We start from the raw sequence: 19,975 nt of genomic DNA on the forward strand, positions 1-19,975 counted from the left end.
TGAGGTCACATTTTCCAAAATGAAACACTCTAGAGCTGAATTTTAAAGGATAGCTAACCCAAAAATGAAAATTTGCTGTTAATTTACTCACCCCCAGACCATCCGAGATTGTTTAGTAGAACAGTAAAGAACATTTTTAGCTGAATCCAAAATGTAAATCAAAGGCTACCAGCACTTTGAGAGTCAAAAAAAGCATATAAAGATAGACAAAATGAATCCCTGTGGCTCCTGATAATATATTGAGGTCTTATGAAGCAAACTGATCAGTTTGTGCAAGAAACTGAACATTATTTACAACATTATGTGATCCAGAGCCTTAGACAAACGGTTCAGTTTGCAAAAGAATCATGCTTTTGAACCGATTCTTTTTGGTGAACTGATTCACCGAATCAGACTGAATCATTCGTTACAGTTCACAGAATAGCTCATCCAAAAATTAAAATTTGCTATTGACTTAGTTCTTCAGTAGAACATCTGTATTGCATATCAGTATCTGATCCTATGATGAATAAACTGATTCATATATCATCGGGAGCCATAGGGATTCACTTTGCATTTCTTGATATGTTTTTTGACTCTCAAAGTGCCGGTACCCATTGACTTGCATTTTATAAATCACCAAGTACCAAGACTCAGCTAAAAATCCCATAAATCTTGGATTGAAGTGTCACTTTTGAATTGAATTAAAACATTGAAATTAACCTACAGACATCGAGACCAGAAGACTGTTCACCTCAGAAAGCTCCCATCAAGCACACACTCAGAAATAAAAGGCTTGAAGATCTGGGCTGGTCCGGCAGCAGCGTTTAATAGGTCGCTTGATGTTTCCTGTGGCGCTAAATCAAAGATGAAAGCGGGGAAGAGGAGTGGAGCCGCTGCGGTCAGCCTGCGATGATTACTGCCGGAAAACACCAATTACCAGCATGTAGTTCAACAGCATGTCAGAATCACCGCAGGATCACAAACACTGCTCCTTCAACTGCATGACGTTTGCTATACAGGAATGCAAGATATGAGTGAAGCTGTGAGAGGACAGCTCATATCAAATATAAACTAATGGAAATTGTTAATAAAGCTCACAGTGCTGGCTTCAAATCCATCAACTGTGTTTGCTTCTGCTAACTATAGGATTGATAATTAAGCAAGTATGCAAATTATATGCATTATCTATAAAATTCTGATGCAGATAATTTACTATATGTGACCCTGGACCACTAAACCAGTCATAAGGGTCAATTTACAAAAAATGAGATGTATATACCATCTGAAAGCTGATAAATAAGCTTTGCATTGATGTATGGTTTGTTAGGATATGACCAAATTTGGCCAAGATGCAACTGTTTGAATATCAGGAATCTGAGGAGGGTGCAAAAAAATCTAAATTTTGAGAAAATCGCCTTTAAAGACGTTGAAATTAAGTTATTAACAATGCATATTACTAATCAAAAATTAAGTTTTGATATATTTACAGTAGAATATTTACAAAATATGTTTATGGAACATGATCTTTACTTCATATCCTAATGACTTTTGGCATAAAAGAAAAAAATATATATATATTTGCATTCTGAATTTTATAGATAATTCATATTAATACAAATGATATGCATTATATATACACAATTCTGAATACAAATAATTTACTGTATATAAATAATATTAATAAAAAAATAATACAAAAGTTATCCATATTAAAATAAGTCATGTTTTATTTTAGCTAGTTCCTAAAAATTTTCATTCAGTTAAACTTGATGTACTAATTTAAATAAATATGAAAAAATTAATAAAACTATATATAGAGATATTTAAAAAAAATAATAAAAATGATATAAAAAACAACAATTACAATTAAAAACAAATTAATTACAATTCATTTAAACATTTGACATTTTCACTCAGTTAAAATTGATTTACTAAATTAAATATGAAAAATTAATACAATAATGTATACAGAGATATGTTTTAAAAATATAAAAAAATGACAAAAAAATAAAAACATTACAAAAATTTTTTCATTCAGTTAAACTTGATGTACTAAAATAAATAAATATGAAAAATGAATAAAAACTATATAGAGAGAGATTTTTTAAAAATGATAAACATGACAAATAAATAAAAACAACAAAAACTGTAACTAAAAATTAAAATGAAAAAAAAATTAACATTTCTCATTTTCATTCAGTTAAACTTGATGTACTAAATCAAATACATATTAAAAAATGAATAAAAAAAGAGATTTAAAAAAAGTATAAAAGTGAAAAAAAAATTTAAAATAAAAAATGTTTTTAATTAATTTAAAACTGAATAAATATGACAACAGTATCTATATTATGATATATACACTGCATTTTAGTACCATATTATGTACTATTGTATAGCACAAAATGCATAGTATTCGTAGTATAATAATCACTTTACATGAGCATATTTAACTACAACACTAACTAAACTACAATTAAAATGAAAGCAAATAATATAAACAATACTATAATAGTACATAATAGTAAAATGTGAGTATATTCTGCAATTTGTGTAATATAGTATATAATTACTTTATATTGTATATTGTAAGCGAATAAAGTTGGATATACTGTGATAATAGTTTAGATACTTTAGATTTTGCAACAATATATATTTACACTGTACAGTATAAAATCACTTTACATGAGTATACAGTATACATGCAAATAAACTTAGATATTCTTGTATTCACTGAGAGCTGTGAGATAATCATGCAGTTGAGATTTAATAGAAACTGCCATCATTTTATGCTAGTCTGTGAAAGACTGCATGATCTGGAAAGCATCATCTTTATACAAAAATATCTGGTAAACATCTGGTTTTATGCACAATTAAAATGCAATTATAACAAAACACAAGTGCTTGGAGGAAACCATAATGACACAGTGTCAACAGAATTAGGATAGTTCGTTTATATAGCCACCTGAGCAATAACTCTAATAAAGAAACTCTCAAACAATCTCGACCCTTCACGAGGATTATGCATAATCAGAAATACACAAGCGCCATTTAAGCGCATTCCATCCAGTGTCAACAGCGGCCCGTTCCGCCGTGATCCCGTTGGCTGGAATAGCGGTGGATCGAGAGGCCAGGAAGCAGACGGGATTGTGGGATGTTGAGAGGATTAGCCGGCGGCGGACGAGGCCTCGGGCTTCCCTGAGCTTCCAGAGATGATTAGCGAATTCATGAGAGCACGCCGCTGCATTATTCATCAAAGATCCACCCAAAAACCAGCTTTTCCATCATTAGCCGCATGCATTATGCCAGCTTTGGCGTAATGAGGTAGCTGGGTTTGACATCGCTCAGAAAGAAAAGATATTGCAGTTAAGCTGGGAATGTGTGCCAAAATAGCTTTACCTAGCTATTACCATGATCCACGAGGGGCAGAGACTACTTAAGCGCAAACATTTCATAGATTTTAAATAAACAGACGGCTTAGTGGTTAGAGCATACGCACCAGCACTCATCCCATTCATTACTCTCAGCTCCCCTCTGGATAAAAGCCACATATGGCAAGTCATGTTATAATATAACATTTCCTGTATGCACTGAACAACCAAGTTGCTAAAGTGTGCAGTATCCAATCAAAAAAACACCTATTTACAGTGTGCAGGTGTTCTAGAAGCAACCTAATTTCTGACCCAATAATAATGGGTTTAGAAATGCAAAGTAACCATATTTTTGACTTGAATGGTAACTGGATGCCAGTTGCTAAATTAAAAATTCATGTGTTGTGATGAGGTCATGTGACAACTACTTTGCATATGACTGTTTGGAACGTTTTTCATTTAACGCCACATATGTGACCCTGGACCACAAAACCAGTCATAAGGTTAAATAATAAATTAAACAAAACTGAGATGTATATATATATATATATATGAAAGCTCAGTAAATAAGCTTTCTATTGATATATGGTATGTTAGGATAGGACAATATTTGGCCGAGATACATCTATTTGAAAATCTGGAATCTGAGGATGCAAAAAAATCAAAATACTGAGAAAATCACCTTTAAAGTTGTCCAAATTAGGTTCTTAACAATGCATATTACTAATCAAAAATTACATTTTGATATGTTTACAGTAGGAATTTTACAAAAAATCTTCATGGAACATGATGTTTACTTAATTTCCTAATGATTTTTGGCATAAAAGAAAAATCAATAATTTTGACCCATGCAATGTATTTTTGGCTATTGCTACAAACATACCCCAGCGACTTAAGACTGGTTTTGTGGTCCAGGGTCACATATTATCTTTGCAAAATAGATGTAAATATATTGACAATATAGTGTGCAGTTGCAGTATGTAGCATACTAGGTCTCATCCATAAAGCGTGTGCATGAACAAATTAATGTGCAAATCATAAATAAAATAAAATAATAAATAAAATAATAAATAATAATTATTTAATAAATTAAATAATAATTTTTAATAAATTAAATAAATTAATTTAAATTCAAATAATAAATACAATAAAAAAATTCAGTTCAATTCAAATAATACATCAAATAAAATACAAATTTAATAAATAAATAAAAAATAAAAAGTTATTAAATTAAAATGATAAATAAAATTTAAAAAATTATTTAAATTAAAAGTAACAAATTTAATTAAATTAAATTGAATTTAAATTTAAATTAATTTAAATAAATTAAAATCTTAAGCAAATTGTTGCATTTTTTATTATTATTTATTTAATTCACTATTGAGTCATACATTGCTTGAAAATGCTTTACAATAAGGTTTAATTAGTTAACATTGCTTATTGCATTAACTATTATGAACTAAGTTCTAAAGTTTTTAGTTTTAACTTCATATTTCACAAAAAGTTCTAAATATTAAATAGTAGTATTTATTTTTTTCAGTAGTATTTAAATGAATACTTTTATTCAGCAAGGATGCATTAAATTGATCAAAAGTGGCAGTAAAGACCTTTATAATGCTGCAAAGGTTTTCTACTTCAAATACATTCTGTTCTTTTGAACATTCTATTTTTCAAAGAATTCTGAAAAATAAAATGTCTCACCCTTTTTCCAAAAATATGAATCAGCACAACTGTTTTCAACATTGATAATAATCAGAAATGTTTCTTGAGCAGAAAATCAGCATATTAGAATGAGTTCTGAAGGACCATGTGACACTGATGTAATGATGCTGAAAATTCAGATTTAATCACAGACAATAAATGACGTTTTAACATATATTCACATAGAAATCAGATATTTTAAACGGTAATAATATTTCAAGATTTTTACAGTTTTTACTGTATTTTGTATCAAATAAATGCAGCTTTGGTGAGCAGAAAAGACAAACACACACACACACAAACACCTCACCTTCCCCAACTTTTAGAATCACAGTGTATTATAAATTTTAGTATTCATAATAATAAATAAATTTTAACCTACATTAATAAACACTTTGTCTACTGCAAGTTCATGATACCCAATGCATTAACTAACATTAACTTTAACTATTATCATTATGTAAATTGTCACACTAAACTGAAAACAGCAATTTATAAGAATGTTTTTAATTAACAAGCCCCTGCAATTTCTTGCAGTAATATAACACAAGGAACTTAACAAGCACTTTGATATATGCAGATAAACATCATCTTGTTGTTTGTTGAACATCGTTGCAAGTCTTAAGCAGCACGGATATATTTGTAACAATAGGCAAAAATACACTGCATTGCATACATTGCCTCTTTTATTCCAAAAATCATTAGGATATTAAAGTAAAGACCATGCTCCATAAAGATATCTTGTAAATTTCCTACCATAATTATATCAAAACTAATTTTTGATTAGTAATATGCATTGCTAAGAACTTCATTTGGACAACTTTAAAGGCGATTTTCTCAATATTTAGAATTTTTGTTTGCACCCGCAGATTCCGGTTTTCAAACAGTTGTATCTCAGCCCAAATATTGTCCTATCCTAACAAACCATACATCAATGGAAAGCTTATTTATTCATAAATACAAATCTCAATTTCAAAAAATTAACAATTATGATTGGTTTTGTGGTCCAGGGTCACATAAAGAGTCTCTAAGTTTTGATGAATTAACGACAGCTATCCAGCGCTAGATCCATCCCTCAAAATGTCAGCTAAGGTTAGGAATGAAGGATGAACGGGTGACAAACAGATGAGAGATTATCCATCTGCCGAGAGCCGTCCTATACTCCGTCACCGCTAACGGCTTAACCGACGCTACGCTCGAGGAGCTATTTCCAGAGATCTTCAGGAGAGGATTTAGGAAGAGGAGGAGGTGGTCATGTCCCACATCTATTTCCCGCGGGTCGACGCAGGACACGCCAAACACGGTCTGTTCGCTCCTGAGGGAGTCACAGCGGGCGTCTCAACAGGCTAATTCATGGCTAGGGTCTGGTCCATTCAGAAAGACAAATAGAGGCGTGACGCGCTGTACAATATCATCAGGATCAGTCATGGTTTTGGACAATATACTGTAGAAAAATATTGTAAATGAAAGATTGTTGGAGTACAATAAAAGAACAGTTCACTTTCAGAACAAAAATGTACAGATAATGCACTCACCCCCTTGTCATCCAAGATGTTCTTGGCTTTCTTTCTTCAGTCGTAAAGAAATAGTTTTTTTAGGAAAACATTTTAGGATTTCTCTCCATATAGTGGACTTCTATGGTGCCCCAGAGTTTCAACTTCCAAAATGCGGCACGAATGCAGTTTCTAAGGTCTCTAAACAATCCTAGCTGAGAAAGAAGGGTCTTATCTCGCAAAACGATTGGTTATTGTCTAAAAAAAATTACAATTTATATACTTTTTAAGCTCAAATGCTTATCTTGTCTAGCTCTGCGATGCTACTGTGATGCATACTTTTCAAAATCATCCTACATACAAAGTGAATGTGCAAAGAAGGTCAAACGCTCTTTACAGAAAAAGGTAAAACAGCGATGTAGGGCGTTTTTAAATTTGGAGGAGAAAATAAAATGGGAGTTTTTTAACATACCCTGTCAACTGTCTTGAACTGGAGTACAAAGTGTGCATCGCAGAGCTAGACAAGATGAGCATTTGAGGTTAAAAAGTATATAAATTGTACTTTTTTTTTTTTTTAGAAACAGACATTAGAAACTGCATTTTGGAAGTTCAAACTCGCAGGCACCATAGAAGTCCACTACGTGGAGAAAATTCTTGAAATGTTTTCCACCAAAAACTATTTGTGACCCTGGACCACAAAACCAGTCATAAGGTTCAATTTTACAAAACTGAGATCTATGCATCATATGAAAACTCAATAAATAAGCTTTCTATTGATGTATAGTTTGTTAGGATAGGACAATATTTGGCCGAGATACAACTATTTGAATATCTAGAATCTGAGGGTGCAAAAAAATCAAAATACTGAGAAAATCACCTTTAAAGTTGTCCAAATTAAGTTCTTAGCAATGCATATTACTAATCAAAAATTACATTTTGATATATTTATAGTAGGAATTTTACAAAAAATCTTAATGGAACATGATCTTTACTTAATTTCCTAATGATTTTTGGCATAAAAGAAAAATCAAAAATTTTGCCCCATACTATGTATTTTTGGCTATTGCTACAAATATACCCCAGCGACTTAACACTGGTTTTGTGGTCCAGGGTCACATTTCTTTATGACTGAAGAAAGAAAGATATCTTGGATAAAAAAGGGGATGAGTGTATTATCTGTCAATTTTTGTTCTGGAAGTGAACTAATCCTTTAATGCTTTTACTATTTAATGTGTTACTTGCTGTTCTTTTGTAATTTAGAATTTTTAATAATTGGTTAACATGAACTAAGTAATAAAGTTTGAAGTCAGTTTTGTTTTTACTTTTAACTACAAAGTTTTATATATTAAACAGTAGAGTATTTATATACATTTTAATGGTATTTTTAAAATAAATTAATACTTTTATTTAGCAAGGATGCATTAAATTAATCAAAAGTTGCAGTGAATACATTTATAATGTTGCAAAAGTTTTCCGTTTCGAATAAATGCTGTTCTTTTGACTTTCTATTCACCAAAGAATCCTGAAAAATAAAATGTCCCACTGTTTTCTCAAAAACAAGAAGCAGCCCAACTGTTTTCAACACTTAGTATTTAAATTGTACATTTTTGTATTAGAAGAGCCTTCTTCCTCGGCTGGGATCGTTTAGAGCCCTTTGACGCTGTAATTAAACTGCATTTTGGAAGTTCAAACTTGTGGGCACCACAGAAGTCCACTATATGGAGAAAAAACCTGAAATGTTTTCCTCAAAAAAAAAAACAACAACAACAATTTGGATGACAAGGGAGTGAGTAAATTATCTGTACATTTTTGTTCTGAAAGTGAATGTATCCTATAATGTTTTTATTTTTTAATGTTTCATTTTATGTGTTACTTGTTCCTTTGTAATTTTGAATTTTACAAGCCATTTCTGAGTGAAAACAGTTTCTTCACAAATGTATTTAGTAGAGTTGGAGTGTGGCTAGTAGTAGCCTATTTTCAGAAGTATTTTTAAGTAAATTAATACTTTTATTCATCAAGGGCGCATTAAATTGCTCAAAAGTGACAGTAAAGACATTTATAATATTACAAAAGAATTATATTTCAAATAAATGCTGTTCTTTTGAACATACTATTCACCTGTGAATCCTAAAAAAATAAAATGCATCACAGTCTCCACAAAAATACTGGGCAGCACAGCTGTTTTCAACATTCATAATAATCAGAAATGTTTCTTGAGCAGCAAATCAGCATATTAGAATGATTTCTGAAGGATCATGTGACCCTGTGCGGTGTAAAATAGATTGTTTCTGTAGTAATAGCGGTGTTATCCGATCATCTGTGTGTGTTAGTGCTCATGTTGACCTCTGAGACACAAAACCACTGTAGTCGCAGCATCTCACGTCTGAATAATTCACACGGGCAAAGTACATCTGATGTTACACGCTCACAGCGACCGCCGCATCCTGCTGAACACAAACATTTACTGCCGACACTGAATCACACAGACCAGTGTCAGTAGAGTACATAAAAAAACTGATACCACAGAAACAGAGAATCACTCCCAGATGCATTTGAAATGAATCCATTTTTAGCTTTAATATTTTTGCCTCTTATGCTCACCAAATCTAGATTCATTTGATCAAAAGTAGAGTAACAAATGTGATATATTTTTACTATTTGAAATCAGTCAATTCTAAGTGAATATATCGTCAAATATAATTTATTCCTGCGATCAAAGCTGAATTTTTGGATAAATCAGCATCATTACTTTAGACTTTAGTGTCACATGATCCTTCGGAAATCATTCTATTATGCTAATCTGCTGCTCAAGTAACATTTTTGATTATTATAAATGTTAAAAACAGTTGTGCTGCCCAATATTTGTGTGTAAAACGTCATAAATTTTATTTTTCAGGATTCAGGAAGTTCAAAATAAGAGCGTTTATATAAAATAGAAATCTTTTGTAACATTATAAATGCGTGTAATGTCACTTTTTAAAGCTTTTATGCATCCTTAATGAATAAAAGCCTTAATTCCTTAAAAAAAAAAAAAAAGCAGTGAATGCATAAATCTTACTGAGAGCAAGCCTTTTGTCATCATCATAGTGCCCCGCTCCAGCATTCAGGATATCCTGTCTGATGGGATCTCTATAAGGAAATCCCAATAGTCTTGGCACAGTTCCTGTTTCCAAGTTCACAGAATTCCCATATCATCAGATTTTGATCATACAATATTGTATTATATTTTTATTTAACTCTTTGGCGAAGCTATAAAATGTTATAGGATTTTATATAATTTTTTTTTTGTAAATAAATGCAATGTTTTTTTAGTATCTTTGAACATGCATTATAAAATGCCAAATCAGCAGAGATCAAAGTGCAAAAAAGTTTTCTGCTAAAAAAAAAAAAAAACTTTACCCATTCTATTTTCATAGATAATTCTTTATAATTATTCAGCATTTATAATATTTTAAGCCATCCGGGTATGGAACAGCTCTCATTTAATTCTCTATTTCTGTGCTGGTCGGCAATTACGAGCCCACATTCTGAATTGGCTTAATTAAAGTGTAAAACAAAACTGCAGCTTTTACAGAGACATAAACATTCAGTCTACTTGCACGACCTGTTTTGAGTTTCTTGAAAGTTAATTTAGTTTCTTTTGGTTAGTGTTCAATGCATTGCAATGCTTGTACCAGCTGCACAATGGTGATGTGTAGTTTCATGGGGTATGTATATGCTCTGGTTTGTTGAAAAAGAGAGAAAATGCCTAGTATTCGTATAATGGAGGGTGTGTCGTGATGTTTGGGGATGTTATTGGACGCTTGAAGTCTGTGGTTTCCTTCTCCATGCAAGACTGTCATTTAGAAATGAGAAAAAAGACTGGTGGTCTGTATTTTTAAACAACATTTTAAGACAAACACATTGGCAACAGATATTTTTACATGCATTGAAGGATCTCCTGAACATGTGCACATCATATTTAACCCTGAAAATATACAGTTTAAAGTAATAAATAAAATTTTGCATAAAAAAAGGAAGCGTTATATGTTTTTGCATATTGCATTTATTTGAAATTCTCATTATTGTAATGCATAAAACAGTATAATTATTTATTTATTATTATTTTTTATTTTTTAACACTCAAGTTGTCAAAAAAAGATAATATTAGAATGCAAAGTGCAATTGTAAACATTGAATTCTGGCAGTGTTGTGTGTGATGAATCTGTTTTATGTTTTACTTTGCCTGTTTTTAATGAAAAATAAACATTGTACAACAGGAAGATTTTCGCCACTGTATTACAGTAATGAGAATTTGTTTGAAATTTGCTTAATTATCATGAAAAAAAAAAGAATTGTCCTAAAATATTGATATTTAATATATTTAGATACATTTCTTTTAAATATAAAAAACATTTAACAAAATAACTAAAAATTTTACTCCCTAAATATGTATAGTAGAATAATTAGAAATTAATTAATGTGGTTATTCTCATGAAAATAATTATATATTGCAATAACTTAATTGATTTATAATATAAGTAGATTTTTTTTAATAAAATAAAAAGAACATTTTATATTGTATATTTATGATATATAATGATTAATAATACTATAACATTTTATTTAACATAAAAAAATCAGAGATATAAAAAAAATGTACAAAATAATCTTATAAATATTACATAATGTATATAAAAATATTTTACAAATTTATATTTTAATTAGAATTTTCAAAATAACATAAGAACATTTATAATAATTATATATATATATATATATATATATATATATATAAAATCATTATTATAATACGGTATTTATAAAATTATAAAAAAATAAATAAAAAAATAAGAGATACAATTTTGTAAAATAATTAAATATTATAAATATTGTATAAAATATTTAAAAATACATTTTATATATTAAAATTAAACCATATATTTTTTATTAAATAATATTTTTTAAATAATAAAAAGAACATTTATTTACAACATATAATGATTAATATTATAATATTGTATTTATATATATATATGTGTGTGTGTGTGTGTGTGTGTGTGTATGTAAAGAGATTAAAATAATATATTATATAAAATATATATATAAAAGTTATATATAAAAACAAAAAATATGAGACATTGTCCAATGTCATGGCTAACATTCTAACATTCAAAGCAGTTTTCCAGCAAAGTGCATGAGGATTTCTCCTCAGTGTTTGAGCAGCAGTTTTCCAGAAAGATTCCCAGTGCAGACTGACTCTGTTCTCACAGACTGAGACGCTCCAACAGGAAGAGCCACGGCCCTCAGAGGAAACGCAGCCTCTGCGCGACACGGACACGGGCTCGATCACATTGTGTCCTAAATTAGTTCTTGTCCATTTGCATATCCAGATTGTCGATTGCATTATTTACCTCCAGCGAGCGTATAGCTGATGTTTCACTTCACCGCCTTTCAATCTGAATTTTTAGAGCGAACGTCCTTTCAGAGGCTCTGAAGCTTTACTTCGGTTTGCTTCTTTTGTCAAGGTTTATTTCTTATTCAAAGAATAACCGCACCGTTGTGTCGTAAATTCAGATGAGGGAATTTCATGCTCTGATCACTCTCGCTTCATTCACTTGCACTGACATTTGCGGCTTGATATATATTTTTACTTTATTTTTGATCTAAAGCAGTGAGCACTAGCAAATTAAGTCAAGATAAGCATGAAAGCCTCAGTGGGTCCCCACAGGAAATCAGCCTTTCCAATCCCAGCATGCTCCTGTCATTGAGACCAACCAAGTTCAGCCAAAAACATCCTCACAGCACAGATCGGACATCGCAAGCTTATCTACACGACTGCGGGAGCTTCTATCGCATGTTGTATGTCATTCGACTGACATGAGCAGATAAGAGACACGCTTCACCTCGGTCGTCTCATTCAATAACAAAACCAGCATTTTCTCTATAGAAGTCAAATAAAGCAGAAAAAGCAAATGCACACAGTCAGTCAGCATCAAATCAAAATATTGGTCTTGTGAATCATTTATAAGTGTGTTATTGCACACAAAACAAATGTTTGTTTATGTATACTTTCATCATAATGAGCATGCGGACTACTGGTCAAATGTTAAAAGAGTCAGAAAGTCACTCACAGTCAAAAAAAATAATAATTTTATAGTTAATTTGTATTTGCATCCATCTATTTATAAAATGAATTTATTAAAATTGCAAAAAATCTGCATAAATAGTCAAAACAATTACATTTCAACAAGTTTGATTCAAATATTGAAATAAATAAATATTGTACTTATAATAATATTGCATTTATAAAAAATATGTTCTTATATAATTAGATTATTTAAAATAATAAAATAAAAAGAACATCTATAATTTAATTTATATTTTTACTTAAAATATTATATTTAAAAATATTAAAACTCAAAAATATATATAAAAATAAGAGATCTACATTAAAAAAAACATTATAAATATTATATCAAAAAAAGAAAAAAGTTAGATAAAAAAAAACTTTTTTTTTTTTACTTTTACTCTTACTTGAGTAAATATTTCCATAAGTACTTGTACTTTTACTTGAGTACAGATTTTGGGTACTCTACCCTCCTCTGGCCGTGAGTGAATGTATGTTGTGTTGTACAGTATACTGAGACGGAGGCACACTTTAGCACGATAATGCCATATTTGCTGTAGTTAAAACCAGATCGTGGTCGGTTTTAATCGTCCACGATCAAAAATCGTCATCGCACACCCCTACAACTCAGTTTTTGGTTAAAAAAAAAAAAAGGATGACCTCTAGTTGTGGTCACTGTTTACGTTCATTTACTATTTTTATTAATTCTCCATAAAGTCTCAGTGTGTGTGAAATACAAAACCCTCCATCACTGATTCCACAAACCCACAAGCTCACGATACATATTTATGATCTCACACCTCCTGGCCTTTAGAGGACAGATAAAGTCTTTCATCCATTTTTTATCCAATTTATTGTGAAGTGCTGCCAAAGAGGATCTGCGCTGTGGCAGGTGTGTGAGGTGACGCTGTCAGATTCACTTTAGAGATCTGGAGGAGAATGCAGTGGCTCTCAATGGCTCAGTAGGAAAGCAGCTGTTCCAGGAGATTTCTGGGAAAAAGAAGAAAAGAGCCACATTCTTCCATCGGATCGGCTATGAATACACACCACCCAAATGGGCTCTTCAACGGCTTGCGGTGTAGATATGGATAAATCTATCCAGCAGGACGGCTGTTATAATAATATACACATCTCACTAAACTATAATTTTGCCTTTTATGAACTTTTTTTTTTTTTGCTCATTTTCATGTGCAAATTAAAATAAATAATTTTTCATCATTACCACTGAAATTTAGCAGTGTTAACAATGAAAAAAATTGAAAAACATAAGAAATAAAATAGTGAAATAAAATATGAAAAGGTTATTGTACAACAAATTAGGCAAAAAAATATTTTTTTATTAGAAAATATTATCAGAAAGCTGAAAACTAAAATTATTAAAAATGTATATATAAAAATTCTATAGACATGGTTAAAAAAAATAATACTATAACACTTAAAAATAATAAAAATTACAAAACAACAAAATTACTGAAATGTAAAATTCAAATTTAAATGAATATGGGAAATCTAAATAAAAAAATGACAAAACATTAATGATAATGTACAATAGTGCAATATAGTATAACAATAATAATACTAAATAAAACTAAAATAACATTAGTACATGATTTAGGTACAATTTGTGTACAGTTTTAATTTACACATTGAAATTTAGCAGTGTTAAATGATGATAAATCTAAAAAAAATGAAAATACTGAACATAAAATTTGAAAAAAAAAAAAAAAAGAAAATACAGCAAGAAAAACTGAAATAAACTAAAAATATGAAAAAGTTATTGTATAAAAAAAACTGTGCAAAAAATCTTAAATTGAGAAAGCTGAAAACCAAGATATATATATATATATATATATATATATATATATATATTCATTCCATAGACAGTTACAAAAATATAGAGAAATATTGAAGAAATAAAAAATTATAAAAAAATAAAATATGAAAAATTGACTAAATAAATTAATTCATAATTTTAATTAAATAACAAATAAATTATGCACAATATTTTTTGAAATTCTTTTAAATAAGTGAAAATTTGTCATTATGTATAATATTGTTGGTACAGTAGCTGCCCACTGTGAAAAAAAAATCTAAAAAATAATATAAATAAAAAAAATACATATTTTTTAAATATTAAATAAATTAATTAATGATTTAAATTACATAATAAATAAATTATGCACAATATTTTTTTCGCAATTCTTTTAAATTATAAGTGGGAAATTGTCATTTATAATATAGTTGGTACAGTAGCTTTTGTAGCTGACACAGGTTAGTTATAAAACAAACAACGGTTATCTCCAGTTTATTGACTGATGTAGATCTTAAAAAGACTTTTATTAGTCTATAACCAATTCAGTTTTCAAATGTAATACAATACAATATAACATAATACAATTTAATCAAATGCTGAATGAAGTAGTGGCTTCAATCTGAAATAATTAAAAACAAATTAAGCCACTGACTGATCCCACCATCGAGCTAAAAGAATTAAGTAAACTAAACCAAGCCAAAAGAGCTGTCAAAAGCCCCGCACACCGAAAACAAATGGCACGAAACCGCAGGTGATCCGTTTCACCACAAGTCATGTGTCACGTCTGGATGGAGACTGATTGTGGATCGCCTCAGGAAACCAAAAATCAATTTAGGGAGACTGACAGCGTTTACTGACCCACCTCGAGGCGTTTAACAACACGAACAGCCACAGAACAGGAGCTCAGCGCTTTCATAGGCCTTATCTCACTATTAAAACAGCGTCAGGTGGAGCCTGACTGTAAACAACCGGCCCTCAGGGCATCACCGGAGAGCAGGGTGTGCCTCCAACCGGCTTCATTTCACAAACCCCCGAAACAAAGAGTCAGGTAACAGAATGAGCTGCCGTCCATTTGTCCGCCGCTTTTCCCTCAGCTCGGGTTGTATTTGCCTGCTGAGCGACTGGTGGATCCAAAAAAAAAGCAGGTATTCTGAAGGATTTCTCCTTTTTCTCTTACCCAACATGTTTGAGGAGCTTTTGGCTCCCTTGTGGGCGATCAATGAGGGCATTTTCTCATTAGTGAACAAGAACGAGCTTTTCTACATCATTAGCATTCCCCAGGGAGCTTAAGTGACGAAACAGGAGGGCAAGTGAACACAAAAGAGACTAAACTTGAGGTAGAAAGCAGCAGACGCTTTAGTATGCACTCACGGACCTGCTGAGGTGCACAGCCAGATCAAAACACTTATGAAATGCTGGGTTTTTCCACACAATTAAACCCGAGCTGTGCTCAAAATGGAAAATTAGCTTCCTGCCTATAATTTAAAATTATATTTATATAATATTATGCAAATGATAAGCAATTTAAACATTGCATAATATTATTTAAATTGTCACATGACCTCATTACATTATTCACTGCTATGGGTTAAAAGCAAGGCAAAAACAGTGCAACAAAACAAAATGCAATGCAATAATAAACAAAATGCAATAGAATAAAATGATTCAAAATACAATTAAATGCAATGCAATACAATGGTTTAGGCACAATGTGTCCATTTTTAATTTAAACTGAAATTTAGCAGTGTTGCTGAAAAATATTAAACATAAAATATGCAAAAAATAAAAAAATAGTGAAATAAAATATGAAAAAGCAAAAATGCAATGCAATAAAACTAAATGTAATCTAATGCAATTAAATAAAGTAAGATGAATATAAAATTCAATAAATAAAGTGAAATAAAACTAAATGCAATGCAATAATAAACAAAATGCAATAGAATGAGTCAAAATACAATTTAATTAAACAAAATGCAATTGAATGCAATGCAACAAAATGCGATTTAATGCAGTAAAATGCATGTTAAAATATGCAATCAATGTAAAACAAAAAGAAATGCAACGCAACAAAATGCAATGAAATAATACAAAATACAATGCATTGCCATGTCACGCAATGCAATGTGATAAAATATGAAACAATAGAAAGTAAATAATGCCTTACCGAGACTTCAAAGACTTCCTGAGTGTCGTCCAGCAACTGAACCCGGATGGAGATCTGTCTGCCGGGGGGCATTGTGGGGGGCCGCTGACCAGGTTCCAGCGTGCTGATGCCCATGCTCTCAGGGGCCCCAAGCCTCTGGCCCGCCACTGAGGGCCTCTCCTCTGGCTCCACCATACTGCTGCAAACCCACCTGACAACACAAACAATTTAAATGTTTAAATGAGGGCCAAAAGACACCAACTCTCTACCATGCTAATGCTATCACCACAGTACTTTTCTCTCAAGCTGGTCTAATGATAGCACCGAATGCTTCCATAGTTTTCCTTTTTTGCAGCTGGAATTTCAACCTCGAGCTGCCCTGGAAAATGCCAAGGAGCATGGAATGATTTATGATTCCTGAAATGTGTATTTCTGCAGTAAACAACTTGCACTGCTATAGCAATTTCTCACACATGTCTTGATTTTAACCCTCGCTCTGGCGGACTGCTAGCTATCCAAACATACACAGCTGTTAGTTATGACCAGCTCAAAAAAAATAACTACCACTGGTAGAGAAGTGAACCGTACAAATGAACCTGGTACCAACAGGTCAGGTAAATTTGTTAGACATACTTTGAATAAGAATCTGTTTATCTTTGTTCAACCTTGGATAAAAAAAAATAATAATAATAAAAAAAAACAATAGAGGAAAATTGTTTTTCAGCTCTAAGAAATCAAATTCTGTCCAGGTGCAATGTAATAAAAAAATGCAATGCAACAGCATGCAATGCATTTAAGTTCAGTAAAATACAATGCAATTTAACATAATAAAACGTGGTGTAATTTCATGCAATTCCATGTAATAAAATTAGATGTAATTCAATGCAACAAAATGCAATGCATTCAAAAATGCAATTAAATGCAATAAAATGCCATGCAATTCATTGCAATAAAATGCACTGCAATGTAATGTAATAAAACGTGGTGTAATTTAATGCAATTCCATGTAATAAAATGTGATGCAATTCAATGCAACAAAATGCAATGCACTAAAAATACAATTTAATGCAATAAAATGTGATGCATTTCAAAACGATAAAATGCAATGCAATGCAATAAAATTAAATACAACGCAACTGTATAAATGTTGTATATATGTTTCCAATATTCAATGCAATAAAATGTGATGCACTGCAAAGCAATAAAATACAATGCAATGCTATTATCGCAATAAAATGCACTGCAATAAAATGCGATAAAATGTGATGTAATTTAATGCAATTCCATGAATAAAATGTGATGCAATTCAATGCAACAAAATGCAATGCATTAAAAATGCAATTTAATGCAATAAAATGTGATGCATTTCAAAACGCTAAAACACAATGCAATGCAATAAAATTAAATACAATGCAACTGTATAAATGTTGTATATATGTTTCCAATATTCAATGCAATAAAATGTGATGCATTGCAAAGCAATAAAATACAATGCAATGCTATTACTGCAATAAAATGCACTGCAATGTAATGTGATGCAATTTAATGCAATTCCATGGAACAAAATGAGACGTAATTTAATGCAACAAAATGCAATTTAATGCAATAAAATGTGATGCATTTCAAACGATAAAATGCAATGCAATAAAATGAAATACAATGCAACTGTATAAATGTTGTATACATGTTTGTGACTAAACTATTATGTTCACAAAAGATTTATAATAAAAAAAAATTAAATATAAGTCACTAAATCACTAAATATAAAGGATGCAGTAATGAAGAATTTCTTTCCTCCCTTAGAATACAGTCGCAGGTAAAATATTTAGCATTTTGGACATGGTAAAAACAATAAAAAGGACACAGATTTCAGTAGGAACATCCTGTAAGAAGCACATGGATTCATTCACTGTATTCAAACCCATCAAATCTCTTGAACTCCACAAGGTCTTTAATACTGTAGTGACAGCTTAAAGTCAAACAATAGGCCCACCGTCTCTCACCACTGAAAAACGCAGGGTTTAGGAAATCATTAGGAAGGGTTTAGAGGCATTAAATCCGGGGATTTCTAACCCTAAAGAACCAGATCGCACACTGTACCTCCAAGATAATGACTGGATTATAAGCTTGCGTGGTTGAATAGACCACCACTTTAACCTTAAACTTGTTTTGAACACATTAAGAAGCAAATAAATTCATTAAAGAGGTGAAATTCCTTTGACTAAGATGCTAAAAAAAAGCTTTTACAGGTTCTACTGAAGCTGTCCTCATGCTAGCCCCTCTTTCTAAGGAACTGATACTTAATGAAATGCAAATTTGCCCCCTTAAATCTAAACCCTCTTACAGATGTCCTCCAAAATATTCCTTTTAAGATGAAGTCAGGGAAGCAGAAATGCATGATGTCTTGAATGACTATGTTTGAAGGGTCTAAATTACACAGAATTATATTTGTCTGTAAAGTAAACAGCACAAAATAAGTCAGACTTCTATTTGAAGTAGCTGGAGCGCTGCCTCCTCCGTTAGGAAGCGCCCCGGAGAGCCATTTACCCTCATATAAAGGGTTATAGAATAAAGTTTTAATAGAGTATTTCAGTGGGCATCAATCTATTAACAGCAACAATAAACCGCAGATTTACAGTCTTTCCATGTCAGCAATTTGGCACATGTTGTGACACTGATGACCAGTTGTTTTTTGCATACAAAAATTACTATCATGAAAAAAAAAATTACTGTGATCATAAATGAGAACATAAAATAGTGATGGACCAATATATAAAAGACAGACTGATTAATTGGCCAATATTTAGCTGATATGATGAGATTAACACCATGACTACTTAACTAATTAAATGGATAGTTCATCCAAGCATGGAAATTGTGTCTGGTTTACTTAATTTACTTACACTAAGACGTAATTCAATGCAACAAAATGCAATGCAATTCAATGCAATAAAATGTGATGCACTTTAATGCAATAAAATGTGATCCATTTCAAAAGTGATTAAGTGCGATGCAATGCAATTTATTGCAATAAAATGCAATGCATTAAAATTAAAAGCAATGCAATGCAATAAAATTAAAAGCAATGCAATAAAATTAAAAGAAATGCAATGCAGTAAAATTAAAGGCAATGCAACAAAACTAAAGGCAATGAAATGCATTAAATTAAAAGCAATGCAATGCAATAAAATGAAATACAGTGCAATTGTATAAACATATACATATTTGTGACTGAACTATTACAATTTCCAAAAAAAAAAAAAAAAAAGAATAAATAAAATCACAAAATTACTAAATTTAAAGGACGCAGGAACTAAGAATTTCCTTCTTCCCTTAGAATGTTTTTAAACATTTTTAAAATAATAA

The 19,975-nt window shown here is 30.9% G+C and overlaps 1 protein-coding gene across 1 annotated transcript in view; it reads right to left on the reverse strand.

The window, feature by feature from the left end:
• The window catches only part of LOC141336976 (FERM, ARHGEF and pleckstrin domain-containing protein 1-like), a 93,219-nt gene that overhangs the window by 62,707 nt on the left and 10,537 nt on the right, over positions 1-19,975 (reverse strand). Inside the window, exon 2 of the mRNA XM_073842696.1 lies at positions 16,631-16,820. Within this exon, the coding sequence (XP_073698797.1) occupies positions 16,631-16,804 (174 nt within the window). The 5' untranslated portion in view covers positions 16,805-16,820. The remainder of the gene's footprint in view (positions 1-16,630; positions 16,821-19,975) is intronic.

This window comes from Garra rufa, chromosome 6 (assembly GCF_049309525.1).
Source record: "Garra rufa chromosome 6, GarRuf1.0, whole genome shotgun sequence".
Classification (NCBI taxonomy): domain Eukaryota; kingdom Metazoa; phylum Chordata; class Actinopteri; order Cypriniformes; family Cyprinidae; genus Garra; species Garra rufa.